This window comes from Mastigoproctus giganteus, chromosome 4 (genome assembly GCF_048544385.1).
Source record: "Mastigoproctus giganteus isolate SK-2022 chromosome 4, ASM4854438v1, whole genome shotgun sequence".
Lineage (NCBI taxonomy): Eukaryota > Metazoa > Arthropoda > Arachnida > Uropygi > Thelyphonidae > Mastigoproctus > Mastigoproctus giganteus.
The window spans coordinates 109,889,417-109,904,242 of NC_143578.1; the positions used below are offsets into that span (position 1 = coordinate 109,889,417).

Here is a 14,826-nt window from a genome sequence, read left to right on the forward strand (position 1 = left end):
TTAGTAAAATGAGAGCATGTGAGCTCACGTAGTGTTTCCAACCTAACGAAAGAATCACAACTTTTCAGGGCGCCTCCGTAGCCAGGTGGGAAGGAGCAGCAGTGCGTAGCACAATCTTCTTGATTAGACCGGGGTTCGAGCCCGTCACCACCAAATACGGAGGATGTGGAAAGGTCAGGGAATGACCACCGCATATCATGGAGCAATATGGCCTTAGTTGCTAATGCTCCTAAAACCAAAATAACAAACAACAACTTTTCGGCAAGCAGAAGTTAATATAGAGTGGTAGGGTATGCAGATGGCAGAAGTAGCGCGGTGCAAAACAAGAAAAACTGATCAGCTGATATACCTGTACTGTAATGACCCGTGAAAACACAAATTTCAGTTAGTGTAATACCCTTGATAGTAAGATGGACAAGTTTGTTATTAAGAAAAGAAGACATGAAGATGATTGTCATGAAGGCAAAAAAGAAGACAAACATCAAGATGATTATGGTAAAAACGAAAAAGCAGACAAAGGTGGAGGTTCCAGTAAAGAAGGAATAATTATAACTGTTCCCTCTTCGAGCAAGTCTGCTGTGAAGGTGAGGAAGAGAAATCGTCAGTATTTGGACAGTTATATGGAATATGGATTTACTTGGTGTGGGGATAAAGATAGTCCTAGCCCAAAATGTGTTATTTGTGATGACATATTATACAATGGTACCTAGTAAATTAAAGAGACATTTAACCCAAAACCATAGCCATCTGGCTAACAAGCCTAGAGTGTACTTTGAGAGACTTTTAAATAACCATAGAAAACAGAGTCTAAGTTTTAAGAAAATAGCCAAAGTTTCTAATAAAGCTTAAGAGGCCAGCTATTTAGTAGCTCAGTTAATTGCTAAAAATATGAAGCCTCACACAGAAGCAGAGACACTTATCCTCCCTGCTTGCTATAGTAAGGGCACTTTTTGGAAGCACAGCAGAAAATGAAGTTAAAAATATTCCTCTTTCCGATAATACCATTAGCAGACGGATTAGTGATATGTCGGCAGACATAGAAGAAAGTGTATTTGCCTCTGTGAAGAAAAGTGAAATTTTTGCACTCCAAGTAGATGAATCAACTGATATTGGAAGAAAGGCTCAACTACTCTCATTTATTCGCTTTGTCCATGACGATAAAATAGTAGATCAATTTTTTTGCTGTAAAGAACTAGAAACAACAACGACAGGCCAAGGTATTTTCAATACATTAAGTACCTACTTGGAAATTCATGGTTTGTGCTGGAAATCTTGTGTGGAAATTTGTACAGATGGTGCTCCATCAATGGTCGGCTCAGTGAAAGGGTTTGTATCTTTAGTGAAGAAAGTTAACAGGGATGTCATAACAGTACATTGCTTTCTTCATCGTGAAGTGCTGGTTGGGAAAAATGTGATCTGAAAAATGTGCTAGACACTGTTGCGAAAATGATTAACTATATTAAAAGTAGGCCTATTAAATCACGTATTTTTGCCAAACTTTGTGAAGACGTTGGGGCAAAACATGTTAATCTTCTCCTTCATACAGAAGCAAGATGGCTTTCTAGAGGCAAAGTATTGTCAAGAGTATCTGAACTGAAGGAAGAGATTCATTCTTTCTTTGCCATTGAAAAGCAAGAAGAATTTTGTATGTTACTTACAGATAATAATTGGTATGCCAAATTGTCTTATTTAGTTGATATCTTTGAAACTTTAAACAAAGTTAATTCCAGTATGCAAGGCAAAGTTGAAAATATCTTATCTTCAACTGAGAGAATCCAAGCTCTGAGAGATAAGTTAAGATTGTGGATCACCATGGTGAAGGGAAGCAAAGTAGAAGCAAAGCAAAGGAAGTAAAGAGATGCTTCCACACGTTGCTACAACTAATAATGGTATTATTTCTTTATTCTTAGTTGCTACAACTAAGAATAAAGAAATAATACCATTGATTTCTGAGCATTTTGTAGCACTGGAAAAAAACATTCAGTACTATTTTCCAAACTTATGTACCGAAGACTGACTGGTTGAGGAACCCATTTATGGCATCAGTTTCAAGCCATTCTAAGCTCAGTGTCATAGATCAGGAGGAGTTAATTGAAATACGTAATGATGGCATTTTGAAATTAAAACATAAAGAAGGCTATCGAAGAATTCTGGATAGAGATGAAGAATGAATATCCTCATATTGCAAAAAAAGCTGTGGTAATTCTATTGCAGTTTTCTACATCTATCTTATGTGAGTAAGGTTTTCTGTGCTTACCACTATAAAAGCTCACAAGAGGGAAAGACTACAAACGATTGAGGAAGAAATGAGAGCATGTCTCTCCAGTATTCTACCTAATATCAAAAAGATCTGCAAATCACACCAGGCACAAATATCTCATTGAAAAGTTATAAACCAAGTATTTAAATACCTTCCACTGTACGGTATGTTTTTAATTTTGTAGTTATCCATAATTGATGTTTATTTAGTACCTGTATATAAAGAATAAAATTATTATATAAGTACACAGTATATAATTTGTATTATGAATTGCAATTTTGTTTATAATTATTATTATTATAATAACTATCATATAGAATATATATTTTTTAGTATTATATATATGTCTGTGTGTATTTGTACACACACACACACACACACACACACACACACACACACACACACACACACACACACACACACACACATCCAGTGTATTTTTATTTTTCCGCTATTTTATCTGTTTTTAACTCTTTGGTATAACATTTTATATGATAGCAAATATATATATATATATATATGTGTGTGTACACACACACACACACACACACACACAGGATCTAACGGGCAGATATTTGAGTAGGGGTGCCGCAATATAATATAAATTTTTTAAGGGGTGCCGTTATCAAAAAAAGGTTGAAAACCACTGCTATAGGCAAATTATATGCATACAAATTTCCCAATGGCAAGATTCTTGGCACAGACATGCCACAAATACACCAGAAAGCCTATAATTAAGCAGTGGCGCAGTCTACACAGGGTCTGGAGAAAGAGAAAGTTGTTCTTGCTTGGTTTTCCGCAGGTCACAGTTCATAGGCCACGTTAAATAGTTAAAACTTTTAACCATTTATTGTGGTTTATATTTAATTTTCTGTTCAGGGATTTACATCTTTTATGTTTTACTGCTTTAAATAATCTGGCTGAACCATTTACACTCAGCTAGATTTTAGATGACAGAGACAATGTCTTCCTTTTGTTTAATCTTTTATACTTGCTTATTTTATATGCACACATTTGAATTTTATTTACGTTACTTTTATATTTTGTTATTTAGCTTTATTTTTAGTGCTTTTTATATACCTTAGTACATCATATTTACCATCTTGACATTGTAGCCTCTTTATAGGTTACCACATATATTTAGTACTGTTTTTATTTTTACTTGCCGCATTATGGCCTAAGCTGCTGATGTGTCATTAAACAAAATAAAACAACCAACCATCCTTTTGACACTGACTTACGAAAGGTATGTGTTGCTTCAGGAAATTCATACACTGAGTGTGCAGTGAAAGTGCTGCTTCACTGATTTAAGAGTTAACACCCTCATGGGTGTATGTTTCAGACTCTTGCATTTTCCTACCTGCAACCTGTAGACTTAATTCCTGCTGTTATTCATTGTTAAGAGGCTCACAGCTGTAGGTTAGCAACTCCTGAAGAGTTGTGTACTTCTCACTGCGATGCTTGTCAGCTCCCACTGAGTAAGTTATGATGATGACATTTAGTTGTTATCACTGGCCCCCTTTACTTCTTGCTAAGCGCCTCCATAGCCAGGTGAGAAGGAGCAGCAGTGCGCAGCACACGCTTCTTGATTAGACCGGGGTTCAAGCCCGTCACCACCAAATACGGAGGTGCGGAAAGGTTCAGAGAATGACCACCGCATATCCCACAGCAATATGGCCTTAGTTGCTAATGCTCCTAAAGAAAGAAAGAAACAAACAAACTTCTTGCTATGGTTGCCATGTGGCCGATCTCTTCATTAGCACTGGTCAACTTATCTTCAAAACAGGTGAGTCCTGTATAACATGTGGTTACACTTGGAAACCAGGCATTGTAGAGGAGCGATGTCTATAAGACCTGAGTGATGTCTATAATGCCGCAAGAGGTAAAATTAATGAAGACAGTTTTCACTATTACACATGATTCCAAAACTAGGGGCCATAAGTTCAAATTACATTGAAGAGGTTTAGACTGGATTGCAGGAGGTTTGCTTTCAGGCACTAAGTTGTTGATGTCCTCTGTGGGTAGTTGAGGTTGAAGGAATTCAAGGGTGAATTAGATAGTTATCTATGTGAGGAGGTAATTATATAGGCTATTTGCTAGTCAAGCACATAATCAGTCTATTTTTTATCTAATTTTTGTATATATTTTCTATTACTTTTTTTTGGAGTCATTCTCAGTGTACATGCTTATTAAACAACAGTGAACAACAGGCTTATTAAAAAAAAGTGAACCTGTGAAGTGGCTCAAGGGACCAAAACACAAAAAACTAGAGGATGCTTTATTTATTTGAATTGGATAGGTTAATTCAAGAAATGGAATGGTAACTGATGAAGTAATTAAGGAGCAGATGAAAATAATGGGAGGACAGATGGGAATCAGAGATAATTGATTTTGCTTTATCATGTTAATTTTTTGCAGAAATAAAAAAAAAAATGGTGTGTGTCAAACATTCAACAGTTATCTGTATAAATTATTATGAAAAAGAAATTGTAATATATTAGATATACTCAATCACCCTACTAAATTAATACATAGTGAATTTTTTAATTTTTTTTTTTTTTGCACATGGATGAATTTATTTTATTGGAAACTCTTTTGTTGTTCATACTTGAATTCCTTTTCAAACACCAACAGTAATCTGCTATCATTGTGTCTTTCAGTTTTCCACTAGTATTTTTACTCCATAGTCTTGATATTCTGGTGAAGCTCTTCACCATTCTGTTTGCTAACTGCACCAAAATTCTGTAAAAGTATCTATGTTCAAGTAAATTTTGGCCATTCAGAAATTAACTTTCATACTTGTTGCACTGTACTAATTGCTTTATAAAAAAGTATTTATTCCAGAGGGTTTTTAAAAACACTCTTAAATGTTAACCAAACATTCACTTCTTTCTGAGCCAACCGGGCTAGCCAGGTGGTTACGTAAAGTGCCTGCCTGGCAACCCAAAGGTCGCGGGTTTGAATCCTGCCTCGGGCTTGGATCAGAGTAAAATGCAAAAACTTTGGGAGGTGCATTATGGCCACAGAAGCCGATTTGCCAAGAACTAACAAAAAAAAAAAAAAAAAAACCAACTTTCTGAGACAAGTTGTAGTATCAGCTTGCACCAACTCTCAGATGTGTGGTCTGTGTAAAACACGACATGGAGTTCAGCATCACTTATCTCAAGAAATTTTGAAATTGTAATCGGCTACTCAGTTTATCCATGGTCTTAATGAGGTGTTATGTTAGTTTCAGTGATAGAAACACTTTTATTTTAGAGCAACAAGTAGTTCACTAATGATATTTTTGTTTCCAGCTGTGAGAATAGTCCTTTTTTTTGGAGATATCTTTTTAATCAAATAATCAGCTTTATCCCTGCTGTTCAATTTTCACCAAAAGCAAAGGATATTTTATAACACAACTTGTCCAAATGCAACAGTGTATTACTCAACAAGAAGTGTGAACATAGAACAAGAATATGTCTAGCACCCTCAAATCACCACAAACTATGTGCTAATGATCGCAGTACTTTACTCCAACTAGAATTTAAAATTAATGTTTCTTTTAAGTGTATGGAATAGGCAACTAGAGTTGAGTGAAAAATGTTCCCATTATCTAGTAAATTCCTTTTGAGCTTGTCATTGAGCTGCCATTGAAGAATCATCCATTCTGACGAATCATGCATAACCCATGCATGATTAAACCATTTACTTTAGTACAGAACAGAAATTATGTAATGACTCAATTCAATTGAGAAATAAATTTCCCTGTACCCATATCAAGCTAAATTTTGTCAAAAGTATTCAAGGTGGCTGTTTAGGAAACTGACCCTTTACCCACCTGTTGATTCTAGTTTCTTGGATCTATTAAGAGTGTTATTGACAGGCTTCTCATAGTTCTTTGATTTCTTAAAGAGCTTTTTGTGGCACTCTGGAATATTAGCTAAGTTTCTACATCTTTCTGAGACTAAAGGCTCAGAAATTATCATCTTGCAATGACTGTGATTGAAATGCAATGAAACTTGCAATGAAATCTTGTTGATTAGACCTGGGTTTGAGCTCGTGACTACCAAATACGGAGGATGCGGAAAGGTCAGGGAATGACCACTGCATATCTCCGGAGCAATATGGCCTTAGTTGCTAATGCTCCTAAAAAAAAAAAAAAAAAACCAAATCATTCAATGTGGAGCCTAAGATCTGTACTGAATTCTTGAGTAGATTCAAATCACTACCAAATCATTTAGTTCACTTTGTGTAAAATGTTGTATTTTTTGTTTTGGCTTACACTTCATCAATACAGTAACTTTCAAATTCACTGTGCTTCCTTTAGTAACCAGCAGAAGTATCAAAGTTCTGAAGGTTTTGCCGGAACTGGTATGTCTCTTTTAGGGACAGAATGAATAACTGATAGCGGATTTGGGTATTTTATTGTTGTACCAAAAAGCAAGGGTTTTTTCCATCTACCCTTTACCACTTATCCCATACTTTGACCCCACCAGTGCCAGACATAATGACCAGTGGCAAGATGATAATTTCGTAGGCACTGAAATTATTGCGGCAGAGGATAAAGATAGAAATGACAATTAGGGGCATAAGGAATAGCAATGAGAAAGTGTCCTGAGTGTATGATGTAATTTTGCATGTGAGCAAAGTCATTAGGAGCTTTTTATCTAGTGAAACCAATAAAGTCACCAATGTTATGGATAAAATGGTCTAACCTGGAAATAATTAGAGCATTGGTTGTAGAAAATGAGAAGTTAAATGCTTGAGGTTAATAATAGAGCAGAATTATTCAATAGAGTATTACTTTATTTTTTGCTGTTTCCATCTAGAGCAGATCAGACTAGGGTAAATCAGACTTTGGTAGAGATACATGGAAAAGACAATTCTGAGATACAGTTACAGAGTAATCCTTAGGTATGTACTTTTGCAGAGGTTACCTTGTGAAAGCCAGCAGTTTAAAAAAGTATTTCACTTCAATATCAAATGACAACATAATTATTTTTAGAGCCAGTGAAAATTGGGAGATCAAAACGTGTATGGAAGTTACAAATTTGGTCACTAATAGTCTAAAAACAGTTTAAAAATGTAAAGATAAAATCCTTAAGGTTGGCTCATAACTGAGGTGGTGTAGTATTAGAAACTACTCCTAATCAGGATAAATATCACTGCTTTTGAGACTTTTGTATCAGTTGAATTGATTGCCTGGAGTACCTAAGGATTATCTTTCCATAATAATCTATAATATACTGAAAGAGATGACTAAAGATCAGATCACAGATGACCTTTATAATAAAAAATTTAGTTTTCAGTTGATAAATAAGATCAGGAATGCAATTCCACTTTTACGGATTTATTTCCTCAACGAACAAATGGTTCATATCATTTAGTTCTCACAGGTATCCAAGACAAATAGTATTACTAAATACTATTTGTCTTGGATACAGACTTACAACAGCATTATATTCAAGAGCTCACCCGCATGTGAGCACGTGTTTTCAGAGTTGTAGTAATCTTGCTTTCCCCCCCCCCTCTTTTTTCCCATTATTATATGAGATCAGCGTTTTCACTGTTTTGGCATGAAATTTTTACTGCCGGATGCCCTTCCTGATGCCAACCCTCACCCTTTACCTGGGCTGGGGATACACGGTGGTCATTCCCTGACATTCCACATCCTCCGTATTTGGCAGTCACGGGCTCGAACCCCAGTCTAATCAAGAAGCGTGTGCTACCCACCTGGCTACTGAGGCACCAGTTGTAGTAATGGCAAATGATGCAAGAAAACAAGGTTATATAGCATCAGCCAAAAAAAAAAACCCAGTTCATCCATCCATACCCTTCAAGAATTTGTCTAGTTCTCCCTTGTATTTATTCAACCATCCACTTCTGCAAGAACAGATGGAAGCTTGTTCCAACAATCAACCACCTGCTCTGGCTGAAGGCAAACTTCCACACATCTATCCTGTAATCATCCCTTCTCAACTTGAATTTATGCTCTCTCAAGTATGTAGCTCAACAAGTGCAAGAATACCATTAATATTCAGCTTACTTAATCCAGTGAAGGCTTTAAACACCTCAATCAAATCTCCCTGCAGGTGGGTGGTCTGGAGATGCTGCAATTTTCAGAACTGAAGCCTTTCTAGGTAAGAGCACCCTTTTGTTCTCTTCATCAATCTGGTTGCCCTTCTCTGCACCTGTTCCAGCAGATCTACATCTTTCATCCTCCAGACCTGTATATAGTACTCAAGATGCAGCCTAACCACGGCCTTATTTCTGCTAGCAAAGTTTCTGTATATCATTGACAAAACCCCATGAGCTCTCCTGTCAGCAAGTCTGTGCTGCTCAGAAAATTTCATGTCTGACTGCTAAAATACTTCCCAATTTTTTTTTCGTTCTCCACTACCCTGAATGTAGTACTGCATAGTTGATAAGTTACTCTGGGGTTACTGCTAACCATGTGCTTCCCTAAATATTTCTCATTAAGAATTTGCTGTTGGTAACATCAGTTGGGCCTACTGCAGATAATTTAGAAACTGTCTGAGACCACTGTAGTCACCTTTACGAAAGCAGAAGCCTTTCTCTGCCCTTGACAGTAGTTGTGCCTTTAATTAAATTCCACATTCATACACTGTAATCACTGCCACACAGTGGGACTTTTAATCCATGAATCCAGATTCTTAATCAATGAAGACTCACTGCTGATAACTAGATCGAGTATTGCTTCCTCTTATTGCCTCTCTACCTTGCTATTGTTGAAAACAGTCATCCAAGATATGTGCAAAAGTCTTGCTAGTGTGTGAGTGACCTATCCACAAATTCCAGTCAGCATCTGAAAAGTTGAAATCCCCCATTATGATACATTCTGATTTGCTGGCCCACTATTTCTCTGTATAGCTGTTTGGTATACTCCTCACAGTCATTTGGCCTATATTACACCAATCTGACTCCACATTGCACTCGTCACCCAAGTCAACTGGATGCACTGCCTTAGATTTAATATTCTTCTTCTTCTTAACTAAGAGCCTAACCCCTGCACTTCTCATGTCCTGTCTGTCCTTCCTGTATGCATTGTAATCCCCATATTCAAATTCAGCATCCCTTATGATGTCTGAGTGACACCACATTGCTACTATCCCTACCAATGCCTCTGCATTCAGTGACTTAATCAATACTTCAAATTCGTCAGATTTATTTACTCTGCTCCTAATTTAAGTTATATATGCACGTGTTCTTTCTCTTAGTTACCTTAACACAATCCATGTATTCATTTGTTCCATGATGTCCCACAGCAGTGCCTGAAATTCCAAACACTTTAGTAGCAATGCAAGAATCACTTTCATTTCTGCCTGCAGCTCTAGTTACTCTATTAGTATGTGTATTCTCCTCTCCCCAAGCTAGCAGTTTTATGACTCACTTATCACTGGCTCGATAGCATCAGCAAATATTCTTGCACCTCTTCTATTCAAGTGTATCTCATCCCTATAAAAACACTCTCCTGTTAAAAAGTAAGATCACACTGAGAAAAATTCTACCCATGAGCCTTGTACATTCTCTCCATGTCTGAATTGATTGACAAGGCTCTCAGTGTATACTCTCTCCTATCTTTTCCTGGGAAGAATTGCAGACACACAGGGAGGAACCCACCTGATGTTTAAACTGTATGAGGAAAAAGAGAGAACATCGATGACAGACACATCTCCTGAATATAAAAGATTTGAAACAGGCACAAATGAGGGCTGCCAATTAATAATAAGATTCCTCCGACTACTGATGATAATGAATGCTACAACTCAATTACTATTGCACATAAACATAATGCAAATAAATGGTCAGAATTCTAGAACTTTGACCCCTTTGATGAAATTAGAGTTTCAGCAGAGTAAAATGAAACAGACATAATATCAATCATGGAGCCTTCCTTTGCAAAGGTGCAGCCAGATCTCACATCAAAAGTTGTACGATTTGGTTTAAATACTAGAGTTACCAGTCTCAATTAATCCGAAGATGTGTATAATTATAATAAATAGTAACTTGGGTATAACAGTAGTTAATGATTTTTGTAATACTTGCAGAACTTGTGTTTAGATAACTTTTACAGCCTTGTCATTTTATTTCTCAGTGTATTGTCCTCATAAAGATCTTAATTCTATGCTCAGTTATTTAGACATGGCCCTCTATCAGTTGGGTTTTAATAATCTTATAATTGCAATGGATGTCATGGCAAAATTACCTCTATGGTATTGTGCTTCATCTGATATTTGTGGTAAGTTGCTGGGGGAATTTGATAAGTCATAAGTTAATGGTTATAAATAATTCAAGAGTTTTTTGACATTCTCAAGTCACTCAGGGGAGACTAACATAGATGTTACTTTATCCAACTCTAGCTTTGGTACTCACCTTGTGAATTGGAAAACAATTTCAAATTGGACTACCAGTGACTATCAAGTGGTTTTGTTTTCGGCAACAAATGATGTGTCACCACCTTCTGATTCATGTACATCTTTGGAATTTGTAAGATTTCCCACAAAAAATATTAACTGGGACTCATTTAAGACATCCATTTTAATGGATCACCCTAAAAGTTGAACTTGGGTTTTTATCTAACTGTAGTGTTGTTTTGATTGAATTGTAAAGATTCAAGTGGCTGTGATCAAGGCTGCTTTGTTTATAAATCTGCCAAAAAGAAGAAAATCTCATCAAGACCATGCTCTTGGTGGTGTTCTGTACTTTTCACCTTCAGGAGACAGGTGCACAAGACTAGGAGACAGTATCAGAGGCATGGACATTGACCTGCAGCTGAAGTAGGTCAGTATTATAACCAGTACAGATTAATTAAGAAAATGTATGATAGGAAAATAGCTACATATAAAAAACAAATCGGGATTAACTTTGTGCAAACGACTGGAAATTTTGACCGATGGCATCTTCTTTATACTTTTGCTCCAGAAATATACTGAAATTTTATTATCAGTTCTATTGAAACCGAGAATTGGGTAGATATGGCCAATGCAGTTTTAGAAAGATTTTTTCCTGATGATGACATTGTGAATGATTCTGAAATACACAAAAATAATTAATTTTGAGAATAAGGATTATCGATAAAATTTGGAAGGGAATACATTCACACTGGAGGAACTGCTTTCAATGACTGAGAACATTAAATTAAAGAAATAGCCAGGGCTTGACCTGTTATTCTTAGATTTTTTCATTTAAGGGCATTAAAGGGCAAGCACAATTCATGATTTTGCTTGCCCTTTTTAATGAAAGCTTGCAGGAGAAAGTTTTTCCTTCTCTTTGGAAAACTGCCTTATTAAAATTAATCAAAAACCTGATAAACCGGTATAAGATTCTTGATTGTACAGATCCATTGCTCTTTTGGCAGATCTTGGGAATTTAATGGCTTTTGTTCTTAGCTGATATTCTGGTTACAAACAATTTAATTTCTTCCTCTCGATATGGGTTTTGTCCCTGCATTCAGGTAAATCTACTGACGATGTGTTCGTTGATTTGTCCAAACTATAGAAAATTCTGATTCCATATATACCTTAGCCATTTTTATAGGCTTTGAGGTCACTTTCGACACCCTGTGGTGAGAGAGCGCTTTTGAACATCTTCATTCTGTTAATTGTTCAGACCAACTCTACCGGCTTTTTAGGAGTTACTTTAGGGAGAGAAAAATAACTATAAATCAGAATATCAGCAAGTCTCCAGGCAGGTATCACGACGATGTCCTCAGGGATTCATCCTAGACCACTCTTTTGGAATATAATCTTACAAAATGGTTATCCCGTACTTTTGATAGTTAAGATTATAGCTTATGCAGATGCTCTCACTATTATTGTTGGTAGATAGTCACGGCAGAATTTAGAAATTAATGCTAACATCCTTCTAAGAGATCTGTTAACTTGGATGTTTAATAAGAAATTAACAATTAGTACCTTCAAAACTAAAATTATTCTTTTTGGCTCAAAATTAGATTTAAATCGACCTCCTCAGATAAAAATAAAAGTAGCATAAATTCCTATGGTGAAAGAAGAGAAGTATTTAGGCATTATTGTGGACATTTCATTTTTTTCCCTTCATTTTTTTAGCAAGCAGCCCCTAGCCAAAAACTGGCAACTCTGCTATATACATATATATTTTGTACAGATTTATGATGTACAGATAATATTCAGATTCATATGATGTACAGAAATATAAATTGTGACCCAAGGAACCACAGGACAAGCACGTGGCACAATGAGCCATATGACATGAATAAGATCAAACATGGTACAAGGAGCCACTGATCTCCACGAAGTCAGTATGGGATGAAGACAAATAACAATATGGTCACAAGTAACTACATATTGTCCAATAAGATTAGCCTGTTTACAAAGGAACATGATGATCATTAACTACTAGGTTAATTATGCTGTTTATTTCATGTCGATCGTCTATAATCCTTCTATTGTTCTTTCTTCAAATTCAAGCAGCACTAATCTTCTCTGGAATAATTTCCTGGAAAATTTTTGAAAAGCCTGAAAATCTTCCTCAGTCTTAATTAATTTGAGCCTCATTGCCCTCAATCAGGTGAGCAAGATTAGGACTAGCACATAAAAATTCATTTCTGAGATCCAAGTACTCATGACAATAACATAAAAGATGACTGCATGTCTCCAGAGCTGTGCAGTGACACTGCGACCTTTCCAAAACACCCAGCTGATTCAACTTTGCTAAAAATGAGCCATGACTGGTTAATAAAAACGTAGTTCATAGATTAGGCCCAAACCATTTTTCTGGCAGAACATCAACAACGGAGGGAAAGAACCTATGAGTTATTTCATCTTTATTTGATTTAGCCCACATATGATTCCAAAGGGTCATTAATATATCTATGATTCACTTGGCCTAATTTTTAGGATCATTAGGATCAAATCCAACTCAAAATTAATAAAATGAATTCCATGCTGTGTGTTATTGAAAGTCATTACGATGTAAATCAGAAAGAAGTCAATTGGCATTTTCCTTGTGACAATCTGTAGCACATCAGTGGAGAGAGGTCTACAAACTAGAACAGTCTTCAGGAGCATCATCCTCTGAATGGAATACAGTTTTCATTTTATATTTTTTAAAATGAACAGTCTATCCAAGCTGAGATATAATAGGAAGGAAAAAAGTCATAAAGAAGAGATAGTGCCCTACTCTAATACACCAATTCTTCCTAGTAAATTTTGCCATTATGTTGACAAATTTTGCAACCTTTTTAGATAGAAAATTGATATGATAACCTCTCTCAATGAAGACTCCAAGATAGTTAATATTCTTAACGGACTTTAAACTTTCACAACCAATCAGCACGTGCGGTTCTCCACGAACAGATAGGTTCCACTTTAGCAATAATATTTTTGTTTTTGGCCTGGATATTGTTAATTTTTGGAAGTCACACCAAGCATGCAGATCTTTTATTATTTCACTAGATCGTTGTTCAATTTGTAACCGTGTAGAGCCTTCAATTAATATTACCAGGTCATCCGCATATACAATCATATGAACGTGACTGTTCATATGATTCCATAACAGTGGTTTTCGACCTTTTTTCAATAACAGCACCCCTAAGTAATTCTATTTTGCAGAACCCCATACTCAATTTCCTATCTGTTAGATCTGGTTCTCTCTCTCTCTCTCTCTCTCTCTATATATATATATTTTTTTTTTTATATTGAAATTTCTAAGTGTGGGTAGTTTCTGCCTGTATTCCGTGGGAGGTGAAGTCAGGTAAGTACTTAGGACAGCAATAGACACTCCTGCCCTCTTATTGCACTAATAGCTCAGAGTGTTGAAAAGATTTAAGAGGAAGGATAGCAAATAGAATATGATTGTATAGCCAGACATGGAATACAGGCAGAAACTACCCACACTTAGAAATGTCAATACAAAAAATATTTACTCTTTTTTTTTTTTTTTTTTATGTGAACCCCAAACACGAGAGGTATTAGAACCTATAGTACTTAGTACCGTGCTTGGGTTGGAGGTTGAGAAGACGAAAGAAGATATTTGTTGACATTGGACTTGAACTTCTGTAGATTGTAATTTTCAGGAAATACGTATGAAGGAAGGTTGTTCCAGAAAACGGCAGTTGAATGAATAAATGAGGAAGATGAAAAGTTGGTTCTGTGGGTTTGAAGTTGGACAGTAAATGGATGTTGGCTGGTGGCGGCACGTGTTCGGACTGTTTTGAAAGAGAGAGCAGGAATTATAGAAGCCAATTCAGAAGAACAGTGCCCATGGAAGTATCTGTAGAAGAGGCATGCAGCAGAAACAGTACGTCTATGAGAAAGCGAGTGGAGAGACTCTGTTAGAGATGAATCATTAATTAACCTAACTGCCCTCTTCTGAATGGAATCAAGAAGCCTGAGAGAGGTTTTGGGGGCACCACCCCAAATGTGGGAACAATATTCCATGGCAGGGCGGATTTGCGATTTATACAGAGTGAGCAGCTATTTGGAAGAAAAGTAACACCGAGAGCGAAAGAGAAAACCAAGTTTTTTAGATGCAGAGGAAGCAATATTTGTAATGTGCTTGTGCCAAGAGAGATTAGAAGTCAG

At 36.3% G+C, this 14,826-nt stretch overlaps 1 protein-coding gene across 1 annotated transcript in view; it reads left to right on the forward strand.

The window, feature by feature from the left end:
- Window positions 1–14,826, forward strand: part of unc-13 (protein unc13 homolog) — a 1,321,962-nt gene that overhangs the window by 269,240 nt on the left and 1,037,896 nt on the right. The window contains exons 10-11 of the mRNA XM_090372343.1: window positions 432–702; window positions 10,359–10,502. Of these exons, the coding sequence (XP_090228469.1) occupies window positions 432–702; window positions 10,359–10,502 (415 nt within the window). The remainder of the gene's footprint in view (window positions 1–431; window positions 703–10,358; window positions 10,503–14,826) is intronic.